This window comes from Cryptotermes secundus, unplaced genomic scaffold, assembly GCF_002891405.2.
Source record: "Cryptotermes secundus unplaced genomic scaffold, Csec_1.0 scaffold545, whole genome shotgun sequence".
Classification (NCBI taxonomy): Eukaryota; Metazoa; Arthropoda; class Insecta; order Blattodea; family Kalotermitidae; genus Cryptotermes; species Cryptotermes secundus.
The window spans coordinates 756,179-783,576 of record NW_019737089.1 but is presented as its reverse complement, the minus strand read 5'-3'; the positions used below and the strand labels follow the sequence as shown (position 1 = coordinate 783,576).

The following is a 27,398-nucleotide window of genomic DNA, read 5'->3' as shown; positions in this document are numbered from 1 at the left end:
TGTGATATTTTGTGTACTCACTTGGAGTCACACAAACAAAGTGGGTAGTGTCTGAACGTTTGAAAGGAAAAGAGACATTATAGGAAGTAACATACATGCCCTGGTGAGTTGATTTCATGGTTTTTCGGTCCTTCAGACAAAGTCTGGGATAGTACCTCAATTAGGGCACGATTGCTTCCATAAAAACCCTTTCCAAATTATCATTCATCCATCTCTTCAGCGCTATATAGTTTAGCTACTGAAAGCATTGTTAAATAACGCACATGTAGATAAATTGAAACAGTACACTATTTTTATTGAAATACGTAGCTGATTCCAAAAGTAAGGTCTCCAAAGCGCTGGATAATTTTTCGTGCGGCTGTTGGCAACCCTGTTGCATTCGTTGCTTCCCCCACTCCCCCCAATACCACCAAGCATGCGCGCACGTAGCTAGGACGCTCACTCTTGGCACGGTTGCCGTTAGAAATGGAGCGCCCGATTACTAAAACCGCGAAGTGTGAGATTCGCGCATTTATTCGGTTTTTGAATGCAAAAGGGACTAAACCAATTGAAATTCATCGTCAATTGGTGGAAGTGTATGGCGAGTCGTGCATGGACATAAAGAATGTCCGCAAGTGGTGTAGGGAGTTTGAATCTGGTCGTACTGCAATACAAGACGAAAAAAGAACTGGGAGACTGTCAATTTCTGACGAGACAGTCCCGAAGATTGAGCGAGTCATGCGTCAGGATAGGCGCATCACACTCGATGATCTCTGTATTTCGGTTCCCCGAGGTTTCCCGAACCACCATTTATCGGGTTTTGACAGAGAAGTTGAATTATCGGAAGGTGTGCGCAAGATGGGTCCTGCGAATGCTCACGGAAGACCACAAACGGCAGAGAGTTGACTCTTCCCGTGAATTTCTTCGCCGCTATGCTGACGAAAAGGACAACTTCTTGAATTCAATTGTCACAGGCACGAAACCTGGGTGTACCACTTCACACCTGAGAGAAAACAACAATCACGTCAGTGGCGGCATTCCTCTTCGCCTAAGCCTCGAAAATTCAAGCAAACACAGTCTGCCGGTAAAGTCATGGCAACTGTGTTTTGGGATTGAAACAGGGTATTGTTGGTTGACTTTATGGAAACTGGGACCACAATAAACGCTGAGAGATATTGTGAGACACTGAGAAAACTCAGGCGGGCGATTCAGAACCGGAGAAGAGGGATGTTGAGCAAGGGCGTAAGCATTCTCCACAATAACGCTCGCCCCCATGCTGCCCGACAAACCGTCGCTCAACTGCAACAGTTTGGATGGAACATCACCACCCATCCACCCTATAGTCTGGACTTGGCGCCCAGTGACTACCATCTCTTTCCAAAGTTGAAAGAACATTTGTCTGGAAAGCGCTTCAACAACGACGATGAGGTGAAAGCTGAGGTTCGAAGTTTCCTGAACAGCATGGAGGTGAACTGGTATGACATGGGCATACAAAAACTGCCACTGCGCCTACAAAAATGCATCGACCGAAATGGCGATTATGTAGAGAAATGAGTACATGTTCAAGATTCAACTGATGTATCCAAAATTGAAAATAAATGTTTATTTTATGTTTTCAAACATAGGAGACCTTACTTTTGGAATTACCCTCGTATTATCTTTTATAGGTCACTGCCGTAGTTGTGTAATGCTTTAGTTTCGGACAAAGAAGTGATATTGATGGGTGGAGGCACTCTAGTGCTGCATCCTCTTGGGATATGATTGTATGTTGATCAGTTGAGTTTCTAAAGAAAATAAAGTGTTTTTCTGCAGACACTTGTGTCGCAGTTTACGTGGACGTCACGTGTTGGTGTCTGCTAGCCCACCTGACATGACACCTATAGCCAAGGCTGACCTGACCATGGCATATGTGGAGAGACACAGGGACTCAGATTATGGCTTCCAGCATGAGTTTGAAGTGAGTCTGTTGTTATGATCTTAATGTAGTTTTTTCATTCTGTAATCTAAGGGATGCATAACTATGAATCCCTAGAAATTTGTATTCAGTTCATGATGATGACAGTGAGAGGGAATAGGAATTTCTTGCAGTTTCATATGTTTTACTGGTGAATTTTATATCAGTTGTAGATTGCAGTTATGCACTCTTCGTTTCATAAACTGTAAGTGTATAATGTCATTTTATTGATCTTAAATATTTCTAAATACTATTCAGTTTTGTGTTATTGAATTTGTTAGGTTATATATTATTATTTCTTCATTATAACACCACTGTTTCCTATATCGTACCCAAAATTTTAAGAGTTATGTTATGGTGAGAAGGGGATGGGTGTCATATAGGTACATGAAATATATAACGTGACATTCACTTTGGTTTCTTCAGTTACTGCCAGATCGTTTCCCAGACCGCACCACACGCCATTCAGAGGCTCGAGAAAATGCATACAAGAATCGATATCCAGACATCAAGGCATATGACCAGACACGAGTTCGACTGTCTCAAGTGGACAGTGTAGTAGGTTCGGATTACATCAATGCCAACTTTGTTGTGGGCTACAAAGAACGCAAGAAGTTTATATGTGCACAAGGTATGTGATGAATAATTTCAGAGAGAATTCTCTATTCAAAAGTTCTGGCGTTTGTATTGCTGTGTTCACTTAAATAATGTTTCCATATCTGTAGTATGCTAAAGTTTAAAATAAACCCATCTGTATATTTTTAAACACTTCATGGTGAAGAACTATATTGACTCAGCATGACCCAGCAACATACAATTCATTAGAGTACTCTTTTAGTTGGAAAGTGCATCAAGGTCTCGTATTTTAGAAAATCTGTCATTAAAGTATATTCTGTGACTGAAGTACATTATGTGATGTCAAAATATGGTCTGATGTGAAATATTCCCTCCAAAACACAAAGAATATTGTGACATGTTGCGAAATCTGAGCCCCCCCCCACACCAGCAGTGACGCGGTGGGTGAGTCAGTTCTCCCCTCCCACCCCTCAGCGGTAACGTAACGCTCGCGGTAATAGGCGAGTAATCACCCCGCAATGCGCAACGCGCGGTGACGTCACGAGCGGAGCCGAAGAGAGCCGAGCGGAGCCGAAGATAGCCGAGCCCCGTAACCTGGCAACTACGCAATGCTAATCAACAGCGGTGACGTCACGCTAGCAACAGCGTCCTATGCTATACGCCACGTCACACTAGCAACAAGGGTGCCTATTACGTGGCCGTATTGTCCGATCGAGGCTACATAGGGAGCAGCGAAGGCTATTCACAGTTCAGTTGAAACATAGCAGCCTGCGAGTGTGCGATAACTAAGAAGTCAGCGAGCGGAAGACTTATTGTGTGCTTTCCAGACATAGTGATTGCTGTAGTACAGTTATACTCGGAGTGTGTATTTCAGGGAGACTTGTATAGCTCCCGCGTTATCAGTACGTGAAGACAAGTGAAGATTGTGTTAAGAGATTGTGTGGTAGGGTTTGTAAAGTGTGGAAACCCGTAACGTTGTGATAATTAAGTGTAGCCGATAGTTGTAGATTGTTCAATAAACCAGTTAACGATCTCTACGGCGTATTCAGTAACGTAAACACGTTACAATATATTAAAAAATAATAACTTTAAAGCAGATGCCATAAAAAACAGGATGTATATGGTTGCAATATATGCCACTTATATGCAGATTTAACCTTTTCATCATGATTTTGACCTATACAAAATATTGGGGCATTAAGTATATTGCAGTTACATGATGAAACCCATCACACTATATTTAGCACTCTCAAAATATGTTTGGTGTTTTGTATGCAGAAGCTTTAATTGTCACTAGTAAGAATGTTGATGTCTCATCACCAGAATGCAGGGCAGAATCATGACATAAAGATTGTTCAGAAATGTGGCAAAGTTCAAATATTTGGGAGACAGTAACAAATCAAAATTTGATTCAGGAGGAAATTAATAGGAGATTTAGTTCTGTTAATGCTTGCTTTCCAGAACCTTTCGTCTTCTCCTCTGCTATCAAAAAACATAAAAATTAAAATAAACAACTGTAATTTTGCCCATAGTTCTGTATGGGTGTGAAACTTGGGCTCTGACATTAAGGGAAGAAGAAGGCTGAGGGTGATTGAGGACAGGATGCTGAGGAGAATATTTGGAATGAGGAGGGATGAAATAATTTGAAGTTGGAGAAATTTGCATAATGAGGAGCTTAATAATTTGTACTCCTTACCAGATGTAATTAGCATGATCAAATCAAGGAGGATGAGATGTAGCATGCATTGGGGAGAAGAGGAATGCATATGGGAGTTGGATGAAAATCAAGAAGGAAAGAGACTACTTGGGAGACCAAGGTATAGGTGGGAGGATAATATTAAAATACATCTTAAAGAGAAAGAATGGGGTGGTATGGTCTGGATTAATTTGGCTAAAGATAGTGACCAGCAGTGAGCTCTTGTGATCACAGTACTGAACCATTGGGTCGTATCAAATTTTGGGAAATTCTATAGTAGCTAAGCAACTGGCTGCTTCTCAAGAAGGATTCGGTTGCATAGAGTTAGTCTAGTTACTGAAATTGAAAGAGTATGAAACCCCAGTCACTAGTGCCCAGCAGATGGCAAGAAACTTTAGGAATCATAAAGTTAATGTGCACTGAAAGGTATCTATGATGTCTTATTTCTAGGGCCTATGGACAATACTGTGTGTGACTTCTGGCGAATGGTATGGGAACAGCATCTGGAATTAATTCTCATGCTAACAAACTTGGAAGAATATAGCAAAACCAAATGTGCCAAATATTGGCCAGATGATGCAGAAGGGGACAAAATGTTTGGTGACTTTGGTGTAGCACATGTGCGAGAAAAGAGATACTCAGGTTTGTTGCTTTAAAATGTAAATAAGCTTAATTTGTGCATCATATAATACTTCATATTAAATATTTTCTGAAATTTGTGTATGTGTGCATGTGTGTATGTTTTTGATATGGGAGGTCTGCATATGCTAGGATTTCAGCTGGTATCTTGCTTTGCTGATTCAGCCCTGAAGATGGAGGTGGTATGTTCCTCTGAAGCATTGGTTGACTTTCAGCAGACTACACAGCATTAAACCCCAGAAGATAGTACTCTTCAAGTTAATAATCAGTGAAAAAGTGAAAATTATTCAGGAGGTGGAAGAAAATCCATCTGTGTTATGAAATGAAATTGTGAGGTGTTTTGTGCTGCCTTCGTTGTCGTTAAGTAACCAGATTGTATGGAAAGCTTCAATTCTGGAAGAGAAAAGTTGGCATGAGGCACATTCTGAGAAATAGAAAAACTTCGGTTTTTAATTGAACAAGATTCAGTTCCTTATTGATTTAAGTAACTTTTAACAGTCATTTTAGGCTATGTTTTCCAAAACCCCATTTAAGGTACAAAAAGATTGTCACCTAGAGAAACCTTAAATCATGGTTTCACTATATACAATCAAATCTGACTTACAGCGTCAAGCCTATATATTGTCACATGCTAGTAATTAGACATGGTGGTTTGGATTGGTAATTGGATTTATTGGACACTTATAACTACAAATAATTATAACACTTGTCAGTAATCTACACACTTAACAGTTAACTGCAGCACATGCTAAGTCTCAATCTGGTACGTCTCCACTAGCTCTTGCTTGGTAGCAGCGTTTAACAGTGTGGATTCCTCAGCTTCCATACTCATGTCCTTGCTGGTGACTTCCTCTGGTCTTAGTTATATAGGCTTTGCACAGACTTCATAGAAAAAACTGCTTCCAGTAGTTCTTCCATTGTTGTATGTATATCCATTTCTCCTGGAACATGTTAACTAAGCTGTTGCATAATGATGGCCATCTCTTCTCACTCCACTCTTCTGGCTTTCAGCCCTCAGGTAGAACCTCTATCAGGTGTTTGTTACACTTTCCCTACATCTGAGAGAAGTTTTCAGACAAAATAACTATTGTCAACAACTGATTGGTCATTGAACACACTTCTTCTGCATCAGAGAGAAATTTTTGGACATGAAAAGCACTATCATGAACAGCTGACTGGGTAATGAATATGCCATGTCCTAATTCACCCACACAATGTGTTGTCTAGTAGTGCTATCTACACATCAGTACAGCAATCATTTTTAAACATTAACACTAACTAGAAAATATAAAAATTCAAAACATTTTTTCTGTATGTTGGGCCAGAGTTACCCCAGATTGTGGTACTCACAGTCATTGTATAGTGTTTATTGACTGCCAGTTAGAACAGCTGTGTACATGTGTGCCAAGTGCTTCTGCTTCAGTCTCACATAAATTATGTGTTCAGACTATAGTTCTTTCCTCCCCTTAACAAGGAAGAGACACAAGGAGTGGTTTAATGGTACCTTAATGGACCATAAGCTATAAGTAGCTTGGGAAGCAAACCTGTAGTTGCAGTTCATGCAGAAAGTTGCAGAAAGGAAGTTGGAGCTGCCTGGGAATCACTTGATATGACTGAAATTCCAGGAAATGCCTTTGTTTTACATGAGGGTTTTCCACATGTGTAAGATCAAGAAGTTGACAGTGCCATGTTTTTTGTTCTTGTCATAATGAAATTGTGTCACACAATATTTGGCTTATTGCAGTTTCACTGTATGTAGTGTTCTGTGACTGCTGGGATAGGTTGACAGTGGGACTGGATCCCTTGGGAGTCACTGGAATGTTTATTGTGTACTGTAGCCAAAGGTTTAATGAAGATCTGTGTTACAAGGTAAATGTACACAGTTTGCTTGTGAACCAAGGAGAGAGTGACCGATCATGCACCTAAGCATGGGCAGTGCTGGCTTGAAACTGATTAGAGTATTGTCCTATCAGATTAGAAAGTTGCTGCTTAAGGCTGTAGCAGTAGAGGACATCAAATGAGAGCCTAGTATGTTCCACACATGAACACCAACATTTGGTGATGCTGACCTTAAATATATTTATCTAAATCATACAAAATAATGGTCTTGCAAATGTTGCTTCATCCCCATACTCTCCCACTGTGTACATGGACCTTGGCCTGTTGTTTCTCTATTAACTCCCTGACCAGAGAGCACACAGCTTTGGAGAAGCATTCAACATCTGTCTACAAAAATAACTTGCGTATGGATGCTGTTTTGAAATAACAGTGGGAATTCCTTTTTGTTAACAATAAAATTATGTACAGTTACTTTAATGGTTAATCTATGTAGTTGTACTGATCAGATATTATAGTATTTATTAATCCTTTTTCATTGAAACTGTTTGCTGTAATAACACTGTATGTATGTTTTATCATTTTATATACAGCAATAACTCACATAGTCTGGCTTCGATCAGTTTGGATTCACTATAGTCAGATTTGAAAATTTCAAAACAAACCAAATATTAATTGAGCAAAATAAAAATAAATTCTAAAAAATTATTAGTACACAAAATTATTTTTAATACATAAATGATGGCTTTTTCCCTTTATACAGTCAGGTCTCTTTTTGTGCGGTTTATTTTTATGTGGTTTTAAAGTTATGCGATATGATACATATTTCAATTTTTTCTGAGGTTCTCCCTTGTATATGTATGTACCTATGCTCGGGTCGTTCATTCTTGAGCTCTGACAGCTATCGCTGGAGGAGGTGGGGAGAGCACTACTCTAACGGAATTTTGGAAGAGCTTCAACATCAGAAACGTTATCGAAAATATAGGCAAAGCATGACATGAATTAATGGCAAGCAATATGAGGGCAGTATGGAAACATATCATAGTACATTGTGCAAATGATTTCATTTCATTGAAACTCGTTTTGCTGAAGTCACTAATGACATAGTGAAAATTGGACAGCAACTTGTTTTCAGTGAGTTAGATTCTGTTAACGTAATTGAGTGCATCAAACTAATGAGCTAGATAATGAAACACTTATTAACATAGATGAACAATGGGCTTATGAAGAACGGGAGAACAACTTAGACAGCGACGACTGTGTTCAAGTGCCTGCATGAGAATTAAAAGCTGAACAACTATAAAAAATTATTGGAATGATTGAAACTTTGTCAGAGCATATTATGTAAGTTGATCCCAATATTGAACGTAGCCTTACAATTTGCCGAACGATAAACAATGCAATTCCTCCAGAATGTTGGTATCTGCTAGTATCTAGCAAACTATGCAGTATCACATCTCAGGAGAAAGTAGTCCTAATGAATATTATCTTTTTGAATACTGTGAACATGACAGCTGTGGAGTTATAATCTGTATGGTACTAATGACCAGACCAACATAGAAGTTGTTGGGCCAGTGCCAAATGTGAATGTATTTATGATTGAACTTGATTAGATCCACTGTGCAATTTTTCTTCTCCATTAGAATGCAAGTTCTTGAAAACTTTTGTAACAAAAATAATCAGTGAAGGAACATTCAGTTAATGTTGCATAAAAATTCTCATTACATGAGACTTACGAGTATACTGTAGTTTTGAATATGAGAGTGAGTGAAGCTGTATTTGTGTCCTCTGCATGCTCTCACAGCATAGTGCTTAGGCACAAGAATACTGGTACCTTTCATCTTAGTTAATGGATGGTCGTAACCTGTGAAGAAGATTAAGAAAAATTGTGATGTTACAGATTATATTGTACGTGAATTAAAAATGTGGCGGACATGTGGGAGTGGAATCAAGGACCGAGAAAAAGAGGAAAGAAGCATAGTGCAATACCACTATCTAGTATGGAAAGACTTTATGGCTCCAGAGCATCCAGCAGGAATCCTCAAGTTCATAAGGAGGATGAATGAAGCTTACTCACTAGAAAAAGGACCCATTCTAGTTCATTGCAGGTGTGTACACAGAGTGGTGATCATTAGGAATTGCTATCACAGCATATGTATGGCATGCATATATTTGTGCAAAGTGTAGGAAGGAGCAGCATAGCAGGTTTTGGGTTCTGTAGAAGGCAGGGCGTTTCTTGACTAGCTGAGTGACTGTTAGCTTCTCAAGAAGAATTCAGCACTGTGGGGTTTGTTGCTAATACCTTTGATTCCTGTAACACAAAAACATCAAAAGGCAATGTACAGGGAGATTATCTGAGAGCTTCCCAAAAATACTTTAGCATGTTGGACAAGAGGGACACAGGCTAATCATGTCATATTGCACTGTGCGTGTTCTGTCTCATTGCATGGTCAGCAAACCAGTAGCCTATATACTTTACAATTTCCCATCAGTATAACCCAATAAATGGTCGAACAGCTACAGTGAATTGAGCTTATGCACAATGTGCGGGCCCAATCATAAATCCTAAGATTCATGTTTGCTACTGCTGTTGTATCTGAGCTCTGCAATAATCAGTCAAGACTTGGTTGTATCATTTCCTTTGTCAAAATGCCATATGTATGTTACACATGGCAGCAATGAGTATCACATACAGTGCCTATATGAAAAGTGGTCATGTAAGAAAGGTAAGTGGAAGATTGCAGGATAAATTTCAGGATGTTGCAGTTCCAAACAGAAATCTGTTCCTGCAGTCAAAAAATAAGTGAAGACAGACAAGGTCATTGTTGGACAAAGAAAACTGAATCAAAACACGAAATGCTCTGTGAAGAGAAGTTGGATGAAATAGGCTTGAACATTCTCCTCAAAAATATTCACAGATTAAACCCTCACACAGTTGAAGAACTTGAGGAAAATATCCAAAGGGAAGTTTATTGTATTTTGCAACAAGAACATCAGGACACAAATTTAAACTAAATGTGGAGATGCCAGGAATGTATGCAGAATAATGGAGAGCATTTCCAGCATCTGCTCTGATCTGGTCCCCCCCCCAAACTATTCCACTTGCCTGAACGTGCGTAGTGCAAGATGACATGGGTAATCTGACCCTTTCGCCCAACAGGCTGTGGCTTTCAGGATGGCCCATGTTTTCAGATGACCTCCATGTAACTGTTTCATATCCATAGGTTTTCCTTGGTTATCTTTCTTGTATCAGGCAAATTCCACAGAAGTACCATAAAGTTGACCTTGGCTTGTTGCTCCCACATCCATCCTGATGCATTTATTCTTGGTCCTGTGTCATCTCAGGTGATTGTATAAACTCTACAGTTAATTTGTTTTTTGAGATAATTGACTAATCAACCTGTTGTATGAGAGCAGTTGCTGATACTTCCATTTCATCTTGCTCTCTTGATCATGGCACCTTCCAGAAACCTATAATACACAATTTTAGACACACATGCATGTGCGCGCGCGCGCACACACACACACACACATTACTTTTTTTACACTTACCTTAATTTATGCACAAAGAAGACATTGCTGGATATGCTTTTATTTTAGTTTCCTTGTATTATTTATTTATTGGTTATTTCATCTGCTGTTTCATGTTGTTTAATTACTGACTCCATCTTCACTTATACACTGAAGATGAAATCAGCGGGTTACTGCAAAATGTTTTTAACCAACTTCTAAACTACGTTGTGTCATAAACCGAAAGTTCAGAAGTCTAATTTGTACTGCTACGAAGACTTCAGATTTCATTTGACCACTCGTGAATTAATGTAGATGTAATGAGCGGCCCTCATGAAGACATTTGCTTTTCTTTTATATGCTACCATAGAAGTGGTTTTACTGTTAATATTACTGCACATAAATTGTTCTTTATTTTTACAGTGCAGGAGTAGGTCGGACAGGCACACTAGTGGCCCTAGACTCTTTGTTGCAGCAATTGGCTGAAGAGGGCCATGTGGCAATTTTCAATACTGTGTGTGATCTGCGCCATCAGCGCAACTTTTTAGTTCAGTCATTGGTAAGTTTTCCTGGCTCTTGTATTTAATTGTTTTATTAGTTTATCATTAAAAAGTTACATATAAATGCATAGCAAGTGACAAAAAACTTAATCTACTTACCTTCCTAAAAGCATGTGTGGAAAACAACTACAAAGAAGGGAAATCATCTAACAGCCTGTGTAGCATGGAAACAAAAAGAACATCCGTGTGAAGATTCAGTGCTGCAAACATTCAAGCAATTTTAGATTGTGTAGTTGTTGCAGTGCAATAACCTTGGCCCATTTTAATTTCATATGTTAACAGTGCATTTTGTTATTCTGTAGCTAGATGACATTCAGTTGAGTTTCCTTTTATGAAGGGCCGCGCCGTAGCTCAAGCGGATAGTCGCTGGCTTCACACCGCAGCAGCCCANTGGTTTCCCCTGCCAATCTTCATTCCACCAAATTCTCCATCATCATAATCACCCGGGGCAGGCTACAATAGGCCAATCAGTGGCCACCATGCCGAGTGGACCCAGTTGGACTCCACCCCCCACTAAGTGAATTTAAAAAAAGAAAATCCTTTTATGAACAGGGTATTGAAAGTAGCTCTTTGCCTGAAATAAGGTGAATATGTGTACTAGTGGTTTCTTAAATGAGATGTCTTGTTGCAGTATGTTGTGACAGAAGATTTGCCTGTTTATTGGGTACAAGAATAAATATTGTCACATGTTAGTGATGAGAGGCATGAAAATAAGAAAGAATAGTTCAGTACTCTTTGTCTTTTAAGCATTATCTGATGCAGAAGCAAGCAGGTTTCACATATTTACATGACCTGTTTTATTCACAACAGGCCAGTTATTAGGAGCTGTACTTTAAAACCCAAAGTCCTCCCCTCCCCCATTAGGCCTGTTTTTGCATGCCAGCAGCACAAGAAGTGAAGTCAAACTGACTCACATGTATAGTTTGGTTCTAAATTCACCAGAGTTGCATGACACTTTGTGCATTTTAATATCTTTTTTATTTCTTTGAAATGCTAAGCCTTCCTTTGGAACACTGAAAGTTCTTGATTAGTAAACATGTTGCAGAATGGTTAGGTTTTGCTTGTTCATCAGTCTGTCAGTTAGTATGACCAGCTGATAAATATCATGTATTTTGTCCTTGTTCTTCAAAGTGGTGAACAGTGTCAAAGAGGTTAATCCACACTTTCTGCTGTTTTACTCTTTGTGCAAGCTGCTGACTTCACAGGAGCTTATTACATCAAGCTGCATATTGAAGTCTGAGCATTTCCTTTGTGTTATCACAGAGTTGAAGAGTTTTTAGCTGACACAATGCAATCACTGAAAATTTTTCCAGCTCCTGTTCACAGTACACAATGAAGCAAGTTTCTTGAATGAAGGGAATTTATAGGACATCATGTTATGAATATTTCTCATTGGCTGAAGTTTGGAAGGGACTCCAGCTTGAAGTCATTACATTGTGCTGCATTGTACCTAGCTGTAACTTCATCACATTTTGATGAGTTGTGTCGTGTTTCAGTACCACATATTAGATGTCTGTGCATGCATTCTAAGGACATCCACCTCAAGGTCGAGCAGCTCCTCCAATCAGAAACACACTGCTCAAATTCTGAAATTTTAACTCTCTCCCTAGACAAGGAGAGGCCCAGAGGATGGCTTAACTGTACCATTGTGGACCACCTGCCATGAATAGTTAAGAAATGGAAACAGCAAGAACATTCTACAAAATCTTACAGCCGTAAATTATGGCTAGTTAGAAATTGCTCGTAATTATGAAAGCATAAGAAAGAAGCCCTTGTTTTAAGCTATTTTTTCTCCCCATACATCTAATTTTAAGATATTGTTGATACATTTTTCTTATAAGCCATTGTATTTGTATTGTGGTAATGAAAAACATGATAATTCTGGCACGTCCATCAGGATCAGATAGCAGTTATTTCTGGTTTTGTCTGGCAGAGGCCAAGCAAGCACGAGCAGCAGATATAACATTGTTGAATGGAGACAGTGAATATGAGAGAATGAAACATCTGGTCATTGATATATTACAAGATTACAAGCAGTTTATATTGCTGTTGATTGTGAACACTTAAATCTCATGGGCTACATGAGGACAAATAATGGTTTCAGGCTTATATAAAAATTAGACCAACATATGCATCTGCTGACCCTGCCACTTAATACTGTGGTGAACACTGAACAGAAATGTCTATTGATGAAATTTAAACTGATGGTTAATTTTTTGGAACACCTGATTAACATCACACATGCTGTGTTGCCATATTACGTTCAACTTAAATGTATTTTTTCCAAAAAAATAAAATATGCCGTTGAAATTTTATCAAAGGTGATTTCCATGTGTCCATCAAAGAATCATGTTTTGGAGCCCAAAGTCAAATTTCCAGACATGCTGTGTACTGTAAGTCAATAGTTCCAGTTCTCGAGGGTTTTATTAGGATTAATGATAAATAATCTGGGTGTATTTAGACCAAAATTCTTTAATTTGTATGCATAAGCTGAAGTACTATATCGCCAGAAATTATTACATCTAAACAGTGACTGAGAACATATTGTTTTTTAATTGTTGTTGCTATTATTTGGCAGTTTCTTACAGTAGTAACATCCATAACCTATGTGCTATTAGCAAATTGCATATGGTTCTAACTGATTCTGAGTTCTTGCATGCGGAATGTGTTGTACTTAGCCACTCCCTCTTGCCCTTCACCCTCATACAAGTCCTAGGACTTAAATGAATGTTTTATCCATTTTGGGGTGCTGACTTGTAGTTGTCATATGGAATGTTGTCAGTTTTCACTATCAGAGTGGTTGCAGTCATATATTTATATATATAAACATTTCTGGTTGTTTGTAAGTGTAGAGCTGGATGCTTACATTTGAAGTATGTAATTAGGACTCACCATTTATATAATGAAGTCCTGTTTGAATCTCCATTTCCTAAATTTTGATGGTTCCATGGTGTTATCAACATGTAGCTTCATTTATGCAATTTAATTTCAGAAACAGTATATATTCATTTACCGAGCACTAATGGAGGTAGCACAGTTTGGAGACACTGAGTTAAAGGTAACAGAGCTGAAGAGTGCTGTAGAGAAACTGAGGCAGAGGGAAAATGGAAAAGATAGATGCAAGATGGAAGATGATTTTGAGGTATGCTTGTACTGCATCTCACATATTCTTCAAACCAAAGATTACCAACATACAAAAGTTGTTTCTTGTCATCATGCTTACATCTTTTGCCTTTGCATGCAATAGAACTATTAACCTTTTAGAGTATCATACAATTTTGGTTCACTTTCATTAGTAGTTTAAGAAAGGGGCTTTCTTCTCCACAAAAAAGAATCAAGTACCTCTCATAAGAAATTCCAAGAACAAAGGTAATTTCACTCTCTTACATAAGATTCCAAACTATAGCTACTATTTTTTTATCATAATGAAATGTAAAAATAGAAAGGACTAATAGCAGAACTAACAGTATTTGGCTAGTTTGATATTTAAGCTAGCAGGTATTGTAACACTGCTAGCCACACCTTACCCCTGCCCCCATTCTGGCCTAATTGACTGCAGACCAGAATCTTTACATAATGATGTACGAGGGGGTACCCAAAAGAAATGGAACTTATTTTTTTTAACTTATTTATTCAAATTTTAAGCACAAACCTTCACTCCCCTTCAAAGTACTCTCCAATTACACTAATACACTTGTCTAGTCTTTTATTCCATTTTTCAAAACATTGTCTAAATTCATCTTTTGAGATGCTTGACAGCGCCTCCGTCGTTTTTTCCTTCGCAACATCAGCAAAACGCTTTCCTTTCATGTGTCTTTTCATTCGAGGACTCGGGACTCTTCTTTCAAAGCACAGCATGCTTCCACGCGACCTTGTTTTTGTTCAGCAGTCAGCAGTCGTGGCACGAATTTCGCAGCCACCCTTTTCATTCCCAAATCTTCTGTCAAAATTCGCTGAACTGAGCTCCAAGTCACTCCCGACAGCTCCACAATTTCTTCAATGGTCCGTCGTCGATCTTCCTTGATGATTTCACGAATTTTTTCAACATTTTCATGTGTTCGGGCCGTGGAAGGACGACCAGAACGAGGTTTGTCATCAATTGACATTTCACCATTTTTGAAATGGGAAAACCACTCAAACACTTGAGTTTTCCCCATAGCATCGTCCTTGTACGCCGTTTTTAACATTTCAAGAGTTTCTGTTCCACTTTTCCCGAGCAAAAAGCAGAATTTCACCGCCGCACGCTGTTCACGAAAATCAGCCATTGCAAAAACGACGATCACACAAAACAGTTGTCACTATAAACTCTGCCAAAACTAGTCCTTACCTTCTGAAGCAATGGTAGTCGGCTTATCGACTCAGGAATGTTAGCTCTATGCGCTCATAGCGGCAAAACGCGGTACTACAAAAGCTCTGCACACAAAAAAATTAGTTCAGTTTCTTTTGGGTACCCCATTGTATGTACATTCTTAATCTACTTCTCCTCATAGCCACTGCCAGAATTGAGTCACTTATATTGGGGTATAAGTTATTGTATGCCTGTGTCAGAGAAGTCTGCCAGCTGTGAGCTCAGCCACATTTTGACACCTTCCATCAACTCCTCATTATTGGTGAATCATTATAATCGCAATCAGTTCTTCAGGTAGGTAAACAAGTGGTAGTTGCTCATAGCAAGATCAGGGCTGTAAGGAGGGTGATCAACTCCCAGTAGAAATGCTCCAACAGTGCTTGAGTGCAAGCAGATGTATACAGACATGCATTATAATGGAGGAGCACTACACCAGATGTTAACATTTCATGCCTCTTGTTCTGAATGGCCAGTGCTACATGGTGTTTTTAGTGTTTCACAATACACCTCTGTTTGCCATATTGACACACTTTTTTTGGCATTCTAGCATGAATCAATATGCATTCCGTCATATAGAGAAAATTTACATTTTACTAGCAATTAAGAGAATCTGTGAATAAAACCTTTGAGCTCCACTGAGCAAAATGAAGTGAGTGAATAACTGACTGACAGAGTCAACATACACGTGTTACAAAATTGAAGTACACTGGCGTTGCATCATATGCGCATTTAACTTATGTGAATTCAACCGTATGTGCTTGAAAAAAAATCCTGGATGTATGGTGAATGTTAGGTATACTGTTTTCCTTTTTATTCTTTCATTCTTCCATATCTCTCTCTCTTTCTCTCTTGTGTAATTAAAAGTAAAATTACTGTACATTTTACTTGTATGTGTCTTCTTCATCCACCTCTGTGGTCTAGTGGTCAGCGTTCTTGGCTACAGATCCAGAGGTCCGGGTTCGATTCCCGGTGCTACCAGATTTTTTTCGGAGAGGTAGTGTGTCTGGAACGGGGTCCACTCAGCCTCATGATGATAATTGAGGAGCTATTTCAAGGAAATAGCGGCTCCGGTCTAGAAAACCGAAATTAACGGCCATGGGGATTTGTTGCGCTGACCACGCAACACCCTCTATCCACAAAAGTTGGCACTAAGCTTTGCTGACAAGCAGCGGTCCCTCGGTCGGTATAGTTCACTTGCAGACTGAAATCACGGAGAGTGCCTTCTATATTATGCACATACATATTACAAAGTAGATACAAAAGCACATACTTCATGGTTGATATAAAGGATTTTCAGAGGTAAGTCTGGGTTTACAATTCAGGATTTATGCACCATCTTTAGAACATAACCCCTGTGCAAGATGTAACTTCACTGTATGCCATGTCCTAAACATGAACATATAAGCAGTGACATGCATAACTATACAAAGCAGGCAAGCTGCAGACTCCTGTTATGAACTAATTCCTAAGTAGTCAGCATTTTTTATGTCATTCAAAAATTGCAAGTGATTGAAAAATTATATTTTCCATTTCATAGCCAGCAGATCACATAAATATCTGTGTGACATCAGCTTTGTTGCAACCAGTGTAGTTATCTTCACAATGCAGTCACTGCAACATAGATCTGTATAGCTGATTAAGTATTGATAATCTGCCAGGCAATTATTTCTTCCAGAAAATCAATCGTGTGGTTGAAGATCGCAAATCATTCTCAGTTGGAGGTGGAGAGGAGAATCGAAACAAGAATCGCAGTGAACTCGTTATACCATATGATAGGAACCGTGTGATCCTCACTCCTGTTCCAGGACGAGAACATTCCACCTACATCAATGCATCATTTATTGAAGTAAGTTTGTGAATGAAGAATACCTTACTCACTTTTATATGAAAAATGGGTACAGAGGAATCCATACCTATACCTGAATTTAGAGGTACACTTTTAGTTTCATATTTGTTATATTTTTAAATGCATTATAAATTGATGAGCTATAAAATTGTACTTCTCATTCCTTTCCTTTCCTCTGTGGCCTTTAGTCCACAAGCGAACTATACCGACCAAGCGACCACTGCTTGTCGGTGAAGTTAGTGCCAACTTTTGTGGATAGAGGGTGTTGTGTGGTCAGTGCAATGGATTCCCATGGCCGTAAATCTCGGTTTTCTTGACCAGAACTTCTCATTTTAGGTTTAGAAATATTTTTCTGTCTTATTTTAGGCTTCATAGTGCAGAAGTGTTTTTCTCATGAACCTAACTCTGGCAGACACTAATTGTGTTTGCTGTTACACGGTATAGAATGCTAAGCCATGCTTTTCGGAAGATTCTTAATGTGATGCACATGCTGTGAGTACCAGTGTCTTCTCCCCTGTACCTTATCCTCTTCATTGTGTCTGTTTATTTCCAGTTAAATCCATTACACTTGAGTGTGTCAGAGATCTTGGGGTTTGTGAGATTTGAGTATCTTATAGTGATGACTGTGAAGTGTGCTGTCATCTGTAATGATAGAACTGTGGTCTGGTACAAGTTTATCAGTGTTTCAGAGACCCTGTCTTCCAGGCTGAAGGGTAATAATCCACGCAAGCAAATTCTGCTTGTTGCATGTTGGCTTGGCTTATTATTTGACCTTGAAGATGAAAGCTGTATATTCCTCTAAAATGTTAGTGAACTTCTGCTAGACTGCATGGCATAACATCTCGGAAGACAATACTCTTCTTATGGGGGTTCCTTCGTTGTATTTCCTTTAGAGTAGGTGCAGTAAACTATACAGTCTGCTGGTCACAGTAGCCGAGCAGTGTCAGGCATGCACTGTCTTCGCTCGCTCGGAAGCCAAGATCGTGGGTTCGAATCCCACTCAGGGCATGGATGTTTGTGTGTGTTTTTCTGTGTTTGTCTACAGGTAGAGGCCTTGCGACAAGCTGATCACTTGTCCAAGGAGTCCTACCGAATGTGTAAGATCTAGAAAAACCGAAATGAACGGAGTTCATGGAGGTAGGTCTAGGCCCACTGGGGCTGTAGTGCCAAGGAAAAAAAAACTATACAGCCTGGATATGTGGGTAAGGCCTTTGTGTATAATGGCATACATGTCAGTTAATTCAAATTTATGCATACATGTCTCAAGTGTAGAAGGCTTGAATAGGATGAGCACGACCTATTCCTTGTCTCCATAGATCCCTGAACTTACTCCATGCAACTTCTACCTGTGGGATATGTTAAAGACCAGGTACGCCAACCTCCAGTTCCACAGATCCTGCCAGAGCGAATTTCACAGGCCATAACTAGAGTTGATGAGTCACATTTGCAGCATATATGTGAAGAATTTGAGTATCCATTGAAATTTGTAGAGCAACTAGTGGAGCAAAAACCAAACATTTCTAAGACAGTGGTTTTGATGCTGTTTTCAAATGTTTTCATGTTTGTATTTGTAACCATTTCAAAAATATACTAATATCTTATTACCCAAATAATTTATAATAGTCCTGTATTAGATGTGACAAATTATTAGAAGTTGTCTGACAGTATTGATGGCTTTGTACCTTGAAGTATCTGAGGATCTGTTTCTAACATTGTCTGTATGTGTTCATTGGTCACATAATTCAACTTAAACCTTTCACTTATACAGGGTTATGATAATTCTGAGTCTTTCATCATCACTCAAGACCCACTTGAGTCTACAATAGCAGACTTCTGGCGCATGGTTTCTGAACAGAGTATCACCACACTAGTCATGCTCTCTGATGTATGTATCGCACTTGCTCATCTATCTGAATGTCCCATCAGTTCAGGAGAGAATTTGGTCCAAAATTAAAATTAGGTTGGAGGTATCATGTAGTTAAAATCACAGAATGAAAGAAGGCATTTAATGGGCTGAGAGATCTAAAGATAAAACTGTTGAAGACCATAGACTGCCTAGTTTATGTGTGCATGCATGTATAATAATATATCTCTCCCCTTTGTAAGTCAATTAAATATTTTGTTTTTATCTTTACGTCATGTGGATTGCTTAAGAAAATGGAATTATTGCTTTCAGGTATGTTTTTGTTTACACTGGAAAAACTGATTGTACTTTGGAAGATTATTTTGTTCAGTGAAAAACTATCAGGAATAATGTGATAATACTTGGTAGATTCTATGACATGTCTTTGCAAGTTCGCTTATGTGTGACTCACTGTGGAATGTAATGGAAACTTGTGATATGAAACTTCATGTCAGGTAATGAACACACAAACACACCATTATTTTTGCATTTCCAGTTGGGTGATGGATCAAAGAAATGTATCCGATATTGGCCGGATGATGAGATTAGTCTTGAACATATTCATGTGAAATATATTCAGAGTGAGAGTTGTCCATATTACACACGAAGAGAATTGTGCGTAACGAACACAAAGGTAAGTTTAATAATTGACTGATTTTGTTGGATATTCTTAAATAACCTCTCCCCAGTCCTAAAGCATTATGTAAAAGCAGTTTTCTGCATTAACTGCATTGATACAAGTATTATTGCGCTGCAATGATGGTGTTATATTTTTAGAATGAGATATTGACCATTCATGATATCTTTTTGAGTGAATATCCTGTTATAATTTAACATTAAAAATTATATTTTCATAATTTAGTTCAACATCATAGATTTGTCTCCAGGCAGGAGTTTTGTAGCATCAAAGTGTTAGTGCTGTTCTATTGGGCTCATGTTCCTTTCAAACACTTGCACTGATCACATTGTGTCCTGATTCTTGTATTGTCATAATTAAAATTTAGTCTCTTATATTTACTTCATTTATATCAATGCACATATCACAGAATTATTTAAAAGGTTTAAAACAGAGAACAGACTTACTGATAATTTGGGCAGTTATATCATTACATACAGTAGTGTGCAAATTAATTAGGACAAGCATTTATTTTGGTAAAAATCAAGTTCAGTTGTTTTCAGATAGTCAAAACCAGGTTGTTTACATTGGGTTTCTGTGAACACATGACCTTGACTAATAGGAACCTGTTCTGACAGAAGAGATTGCCACTTCATCAGTTAACAGCTTGTGCCTTTCACATGTGCATATTGATTTTGAACCCTGGGATAATTTTTGTTTTTACTAGTGCGAGAATGGACATTACTCTGAAGAAACGGACAGAACTTGTTCCTCTTAATGAATACATATTGATGACTGTGAGAGACATTGCCACTGTTGGTGTGGGAAAATCAGTGTGTCAAGAATTCTTTGTGCGTTCAAGGATTCTGGATCACTTTCTCCAAACAGAAAAGGAAAATGCAGAAGAACATGAAAAACCATTCGTACTGATCCGCTTCTATGGACAAACAGTAGATCACATCCAACACTGACAAATAAGGACCTTCAGAAACTTCAGGGATTGATATTGATGCTTTAACTGTACAGCTTAGGTTTCTTGAAGTTGGGCACAAGACAAGAAAACCAATCAAAAAGCAATTATTTACACCTGCTATGAAGCAGAAATAGTTGGCATTGGCACATAAGTATAAATTGTGGACAAATGATGACTGAAAATAGTGGTTTTCAGTGATGATTCACATTTATATATTCAAAGTTACAGAGCAAATGTCAGATGAATCAGTGAGAGCAGATCATCTTCAGCAGACTGTAAAGTACGAAGAACATTCTCTATATATATGCCTCCTATTTTTTTAATGAAAACTACAACAGATACAGAAAGCATAATAACGAAGTTAAATAAAGCAAGATTTCAGCTACTTACAGTTATTTTTCCACATAATCACCACCATTCGTTATGCACTTTTTCCAGCGATGAACAAGAGCCTGTATACCGCGCCCGTAAAAGTCTATGCCAGCAGAGGCTAGCCAATTTCTTTCAGCTGCAATGACAGCAGCGTTGTCTGGAAAATGTTGCCCATGTAGTCCATCTTTCATAGGGCCAAAGAGATGGAAGTCTGAAGGTGCTAAATCGGGGTTGTAAGGTGGATGTGGTAGGACAGTCCAGCCAAACTTTGCAGTGTGTGCACTGGTCGCCAAACTGGTATGGGGTCTAGCCTTACCGTGTTGCAAGCGAAAGGTTATCTGCTTCTCTGGCCTGACTTGGGAAATGCGGGCTTTCAGCTTAGTCACCGTCATCTTGTAGCATTCAGAATTGATAGTCTCACCAGGCTCCAGGAAATCTAAGAAAATCACACCCCATCTATCCCAAAAGACCATGCACATCACTTTCCCTGCCGATGGCTGTGTCTTGAACTTCTTTTTTTCTTGGGGAATCCAGATATCACCACTCCATGGACTGTCTTTTGGATTCCAGCTTGTAGTGGTGACACCACATCTCATCTCCAGTGATGATGATGTCCAGAAACTTGTCACCTTCAGCCTCAAACTTGTGCAACAGGTCCTGACAGACTTTCATTCAATGAGTTTTGTGGTCCTGTGTAAGCATCCTTGGGACCCACCTGGAACAAACATTGCGATAATCCAGCTTCCCCAAAATCGTTTCTAATGCATTAAAGTTGATATTAAGCCCTGCACACAGTTCCCTGCACTACCCACCGCCTCACTATGCTGACATCCACTGTATCATCTCCATACACCTTTAGCAGGCGTCGATGGATGTCAGTGGGTGCAGTTTATTCGGCAGTGAGAAATTCAATAACACATCTCTGTTTTATACGCACTTCTATGTCAGACGCCATTTTGGTAGACTGCTCTTCTGTTGCTATCTGTTGCATGAAAACCAAACTAACAGTACATTGGCGGGAAGGTTCAACCTCTACTACAACACCACCAACATCCAGCTCAGATGTTACAGATTAACACAATGCCCTTTGTACCTTCCAAAAAATGTTTTGGGGGTTTTTCACTGCAGTTGCTCCTGGCAGTCTAGTTCCAGTTGATGGTATGATGAATTCAACAAAGTGCCTCAGAATCCTGTGTAAAGTTTTACCATTCCTGCGGACCTTTGCAGATGGTAAAGTGACATTTCAACACGACCTTCTGCCATGACACAATTCAAAAGTAATCAAGAAAACAAAATCAGCATGCTCCATTATCCTCATAATTCTCGAGACATGAACCCAATCGGAAATTTGTGGAACATACTGAAAAAAAAAGTCTGGGTAAAATGGACTATTCAGCTAAAGAACATGTGGTAACAAACATGATAAAAGTGTGGTTCTGTGACAGTGGAGTGAAAAACGTTTGCTCTAAACTGGTTGAGTCAATGCCAAAACGTGTCCAGGAAGTCATTTTAGCGAAAGGAGGACATGTTTCATACTAAATTATATGAGAGAATTGTATTTTAAGGTTTAGAATAAACAAATGTCAAAAATTTAGTTTTTTTCATTTTGCCCCAGTTAATTTGCACACTACTATAGCTCTGCATATTGTAGCATATGCATGTAAACGGTACTTCCCCTGTTATCTGTATAGATGTAAGGAAATTCATGCCTGTGGACTCCACCATGAGCATTGAGATGGTGGCCCTTGATAAAATTTTGACCATTGCATAATTTTGCAGGAAATGCAGTTAATATTAGTGTGATATGAGTGGGTGGGTAGGCCTAAAGGTTCATCCACATCTGAAACTTTATGCAGCTGGGAATGCAATAAGGTAACCTGGGTGAGTTGGCTGTGCGAATGGTGTTTGCATGCTCATCACAGAACCTTCATTGTGCATGTTAATCAGGGTGTATATTTTAATTTTCTCCTTTCATTTCATTTGAAAGTGGCACTCCATACGTTTAATCAGCATAACAAACAGACCACTTTGCTCTCTCCGATTCTAGCTAATTGTTTACAAAATGTTCTTTAGATGGGCCAGGTATCTAAATGTAAACGTAGAGAACAAGACGGACACACAACTCAGTTATCATCCCCCTAAGTACTTGCACTGTGGCAAGTATTCACTACACATGCCCCTCCAAAATATTTCTTGTGATTTTCAGCGGTCAACGGGAGTTGAGACACATTGGCTACTGGGATAAATTTGATATGTGTTTGTCTTTATGCTTACCACATAACATTAAACACAATAAATTCTGGTTTCTCTGGGTAACATCACATACATGGATTGAATAGCTTTCATCCTTGCGTTTCAGACTGATGAAAATGTGGTGGTGACCCAGTTCCAGTACAATGGGTGGCCAACAGTAGAGGGTGAAGTTCCAGAGGTCACAAGAGGACTAATTGAATTGGTTGATCAGACCCAGAATCATCAAGAAGCTCATGGTGGTTCAGGTCCTATTGCTGTACATTGCAAGTGAGTTGACATTAAGTTCATAACATAACCTAAAATATGTACTACAGTTATTTAATCCTAATCATCCATGCATCACATTGTGACAGCGCATGTGTAAGCCGAGCAGGCCTAGTGTCTCATTTATTTCAGTATAAATACAACTGCCACTGGCCTCCCACGCTCTAGTAGCAGAAGATCTAAGTGTCTGTTCCAGAATAATAAAGGTTAATGTTTGCTACCACATTTATTACACTCTATATTGGTGCTGATGCCATATTTAATGCTGAACATAATTTGAAATCTCTACATAGATGATCAAAACAATTCACCTAAATGTGTTGCACCACTGTTCTCTCCGGGGAGCATAGGAAACTGTTGGTCCAAACTGTAGTAACACTCATTTCTTGTTGCTCCGCTTCATGTGGTATGATTGTGTCCTAAACGTGGAGGTGGTGCTACTTTTCCATAACTTACATTTACTCCATTATTATAGTTGCGGCTCCGATCGTAGCTCCATGTTTGTTGCATTAAGCATTTTGGTGCAACAGCTGCATACAGAGAAAAGAGTTGATATCTTCACTGCAACACGGAAGCTGAGATCACAGCGCCATGGAATGTTGCAGACATTTGTAAGTAGTGATGAAATTAGGAATTAGAGCAAAACTTCTCCTTGCATGTCATCCAGAACCTGTATTTTTATATTTAGTAATTCATACGCACAAACTCGATCATCCATTGTTTCATTTCCCATAGAAGAAAGTCACTTTCTTTCAACACACAATTTGAACAGGTGAGTCTATCATGGAGAAATAAGTGTGTGTGGTATTTAGATGAACATGCTGAGAAGTTCATTCCTTCATTTGCAGTCCTGTTACTGTATCTTTTTAGAGTGGGACACTGGCTGGTGGTGGCTTCTGTCCAATAAAATGGCAACTGACTATCACATGGATATAATTGGAGGTCCTGTCTGTGCTCAGTATTTTCAGCAAAGCCACTTTACTCACCAGAGTTTATTGGACAGTTTGCCACCAGCTGGGGAATGGAGGGGTGTTATCAAATACTGCAGCAACATAACACAGCTCATTATTGTACCAACACCCCACATCATATGGTGGATCACTAGTGCCAGTCTGAGAGGAGAAAGCTTAGTAAAATTCGCTTAGTGGGGGGTGGAGTCCAACTGGGTCCACTCGGCACGGCGGCCACTGATTGGCCTATTGTAGCCTGCCCTGGGTGATTATGATGATGGAGAATTTGGTGGAATGACAATTGGCAAGGGAAAGTGAAGTACTTGGAGGAAACCCGCCCCAGTGTCACTTTGTCCACCACAAATCCCACTTGACCAGACCCCGGGATCGAACCCGGGCCATCGCAATGGGAAGCCAGCGACTAACCGCTTGAGCTCTGGCACAGCCTAAGCTTAGTAGAATATTTGGTGCATTCCAACCTGACTGTTTGTCAAACTACGTAATGAACTTCCTCTGTATCCCTGCAGTACAAAGGAGGTTATTGACTAATATGGCACTAGCTAAAGCTAGTTTAATGGACCCAAAGAGAACCAACTAGTAAACATGTGAAACCTTAAGGTAAATCTGAGGACCATGTCACAAAGCATTTGTTTGGTGTGAGATGTATATCTGACTATCTGGTGCAACAAGTAATTAATTCATCTTATCACCAGAATTGTTTAGTCAGGATCACTCACATATCAAGGAATATGTGCTGGTCGACTAATGTGTTGGGTGGGCTGAGGCTGAAAACAAGAAGGCTGTACAACAGCACAAAACAGACAGGGGATTCGGACGTCTTTAAATAGGAGAAAAAGGATCCTTTTCACTTGGTCATTAGACAGAACCAGCCTTAATCACCACTCGTGAGGGAAGTTCTAATCAGCCTGAAAATTTTGTACCATTATGTGTCACGTGTGTGATACAGAGATAAAAGCAGGAACTAAAACATCAGAATTATCTCTTGACATCCAATGTTACCAGTGACAGTAAAGCCTATAGACATTTTATAATCAGAATATTACTTCATGTCTTGTAGCAGAGGGAGCCATATGATGCTGATGCTGATGCTGACATGTATGCTTGGTTGACTGATCACCGGTTCTACTGTTTTGATGAAGACATTCGTTTTGTGTTTCACGATGTTGCTGTTTTCTTCAGTGTATAATATGAGGCATATCCACAAAATAAGTTCCATTTGCAGATATTAGCGCTGTGTACACAATGGTGCATATGCATGCAGAGTTTGTTGGTCCTGTGGGAAGGCATGGATGCCATTTGTAAGCAGTCAGTCCATGGTTACACATCTTCGTGTGTGTTTACGATGTTTAGTAAAACTGAGAAGCCTACCATGTGTGAAATGCAGTCTGTGATCCATTCCTTGAATGCAAGAAACATGAAACCGGCTGACATTCATCATCAACTTTGTGAGGTGTATGGAGAACATGCCAAGTGATTCAGTGTTACAGTTACTTTAGTGAAAGACACAAAAATGTGCATGATGATCCGCAGAGCGGCTAACCATCTCTGATTAATGAAGATTCGGTGTACACAGTGGAAGAGAAGATCCAAGAGAACAGACAATTCACCATTTCATCACTTTCCCTGCGTCTTCCACAAATTTCACAGTCACTACGTGATGAAGTTGTGTCTGATAAACTTCATTTTCAGAAGTTATGTTCACACTGGCTGCTGAAGATGCTTATGGAAGAACACAAAATGAAACAGCAAGCCATTGTGTTGACCAAACTTCATTTTCAGAAGTTATGTTCACACTGGCTGCTGAAGATGCTTATGGAAGAACACAAAATGAAACAGCAAGCCATTGTGTTGACCTTTCTGACATGATACACTGAGCAAGGAGGTGACTTCTTAAGGTGCATAGCCACGGTATGAGACCTGGGTGTCACACGTAACCCCTGAATCGATGCAGCAGTCCATGAAGCGGAGGCACACATCATTGCAAATTAAGAAAAAATTCAGACAGACCATTTCAGCTCACAAGATCATGCCCACATTGTTTTGGGACAGAAAACACGTTCTGCTTGTGAATTCTTGCCTCAGGGCTCAACAAACAATGCAGGTGTGTATTGCGACACACTTAAGAAATTGCGTTGTGTGATCCAGAACAAGTGACATGATATGCTTAGTCAGGGTGTTCTGATGCTTCATGACAATGCCCACCCACACACTCCTGCCACAACACAAGATCTCATCACAACATTTGGTTGTGAACAATTTGATCATCCTCCCTACAGCCCAGACATAGTGTCAAGTGATTTTCATGTGTTCCTGCATCTGAAAGATTTCCTTTGTGGCCAGCAGTTCCACAACAGCGAGGTCAAAGAAGCCGTTAACACACGGCTTGCATTGCAGGCAGCATCATTCTGTGATGCAGGGATACAAAATCTGGTGCCCATCTATGACAAGTGTCTCAGCAATAGTAGAAACAGTGTCGAAAAGTAGTGTACAGTGTGTACATCAAATAGCAATATAAATGGTTTGGAAATAAATTACTATATTTTTCAGTAGATCATCAGAACTTACTTTCTGGATAACCCTTGTATTTGTGTCTTGTCCTGTTGTATTCTGTGATCCTCTTCCCAGGAGTGTTATGCTATTTTATATTTGATTATTTTTCCATTTTTATATGCTGACTGGTCCCTGGTATTTTTTGACATGAAAATTCACAGCAGTTAACTGTGCCACAGATGGTTCATATCAGAAGTACAGGAACCAAGAAACAACACTGCACTACTCGTATAATGCTAGCTATCACAGCTGAGAGACAGAAGTTGCTTCCTTATGTTGTATTTAAACACATGACAGTGGCACAGGAGAAGTTCCTTCAAGGAATTATAGTATGTGTCCAGTAAAGTGGCCAGTTAACTTAACATCTAGTGAAAGGCTGGATTAAGTCTGTATTGTTTCACTGACCAGGCACACTCTTATGCCAGCAATCCATGCTGATTTTAAACATTTTATGGGGCCATACCACAGAAAATGTGAAGACCCAAGAGCAGTGAGAGAGGTGTGCCCTTGTAATCATACCAAGAGACATGACCTCGATGTTGTAGCCACACA

The 27,398-nt window shown here is 39.3% G+C and overlaps 1 protein-coding gene across 1 annotated transcript in view; it reads left to right on the top strand.

Annotated features, from left to right (window-relative positions):
* LOC111870087 (tyrosine-protein phosphatase 69D) overlaps positions 1 to 27,398 on the top strand; it is a 91,370-nt gene that overhangs the window by 58,384 nt on the left and 5,588 nt on the right. The window contains exons 15-25 of the mRNA XM_023862068.2: positions 1,792 to 1,936; positions 2,360 to 2,564; positions 4,656 to 4,847; positions 8,581 to 8,788; positions 10,614 to 10,749; positions 13,743 to 13,892; positions 16,774 to 16,944; positions 18,713 to 18,829; positions 19,344 to 19,481; positions 23,168 to 23,328; positions 23,801 to 23,936. Of these exons, the coding sequence (XP_023717836.1) occupies positions 1,792 to 1,936; positions 2,360 to 2,564; positions 4,656 to 4,847; positions 8,581 to 8,788; positions 10,614 to 10,749; positions 13,743 to 13,892; positions 16,774 to 16,944; positions 18,713 to 18,829; positions 19,344 to 19,481; positions 23,168 to 23,328; positions 23,801 to 23,936 (1,759 nt within the window). The remainder of the gene's footprint in view (positions 1 to 1,791; positions 1,937 to 2,359; positions 2,565 to 4,655; positions 4,848 to 8,580; positions 8,789 to 10,613; positions 10,750 to 13,742; positions 13,893 to 16,773; positions 16,945 to 18,712; positions 18,830 to 19,343; positions 19,482 to 23,167; positions 23,329 to 23,800; positions 23,937 to 27,398) is intronic.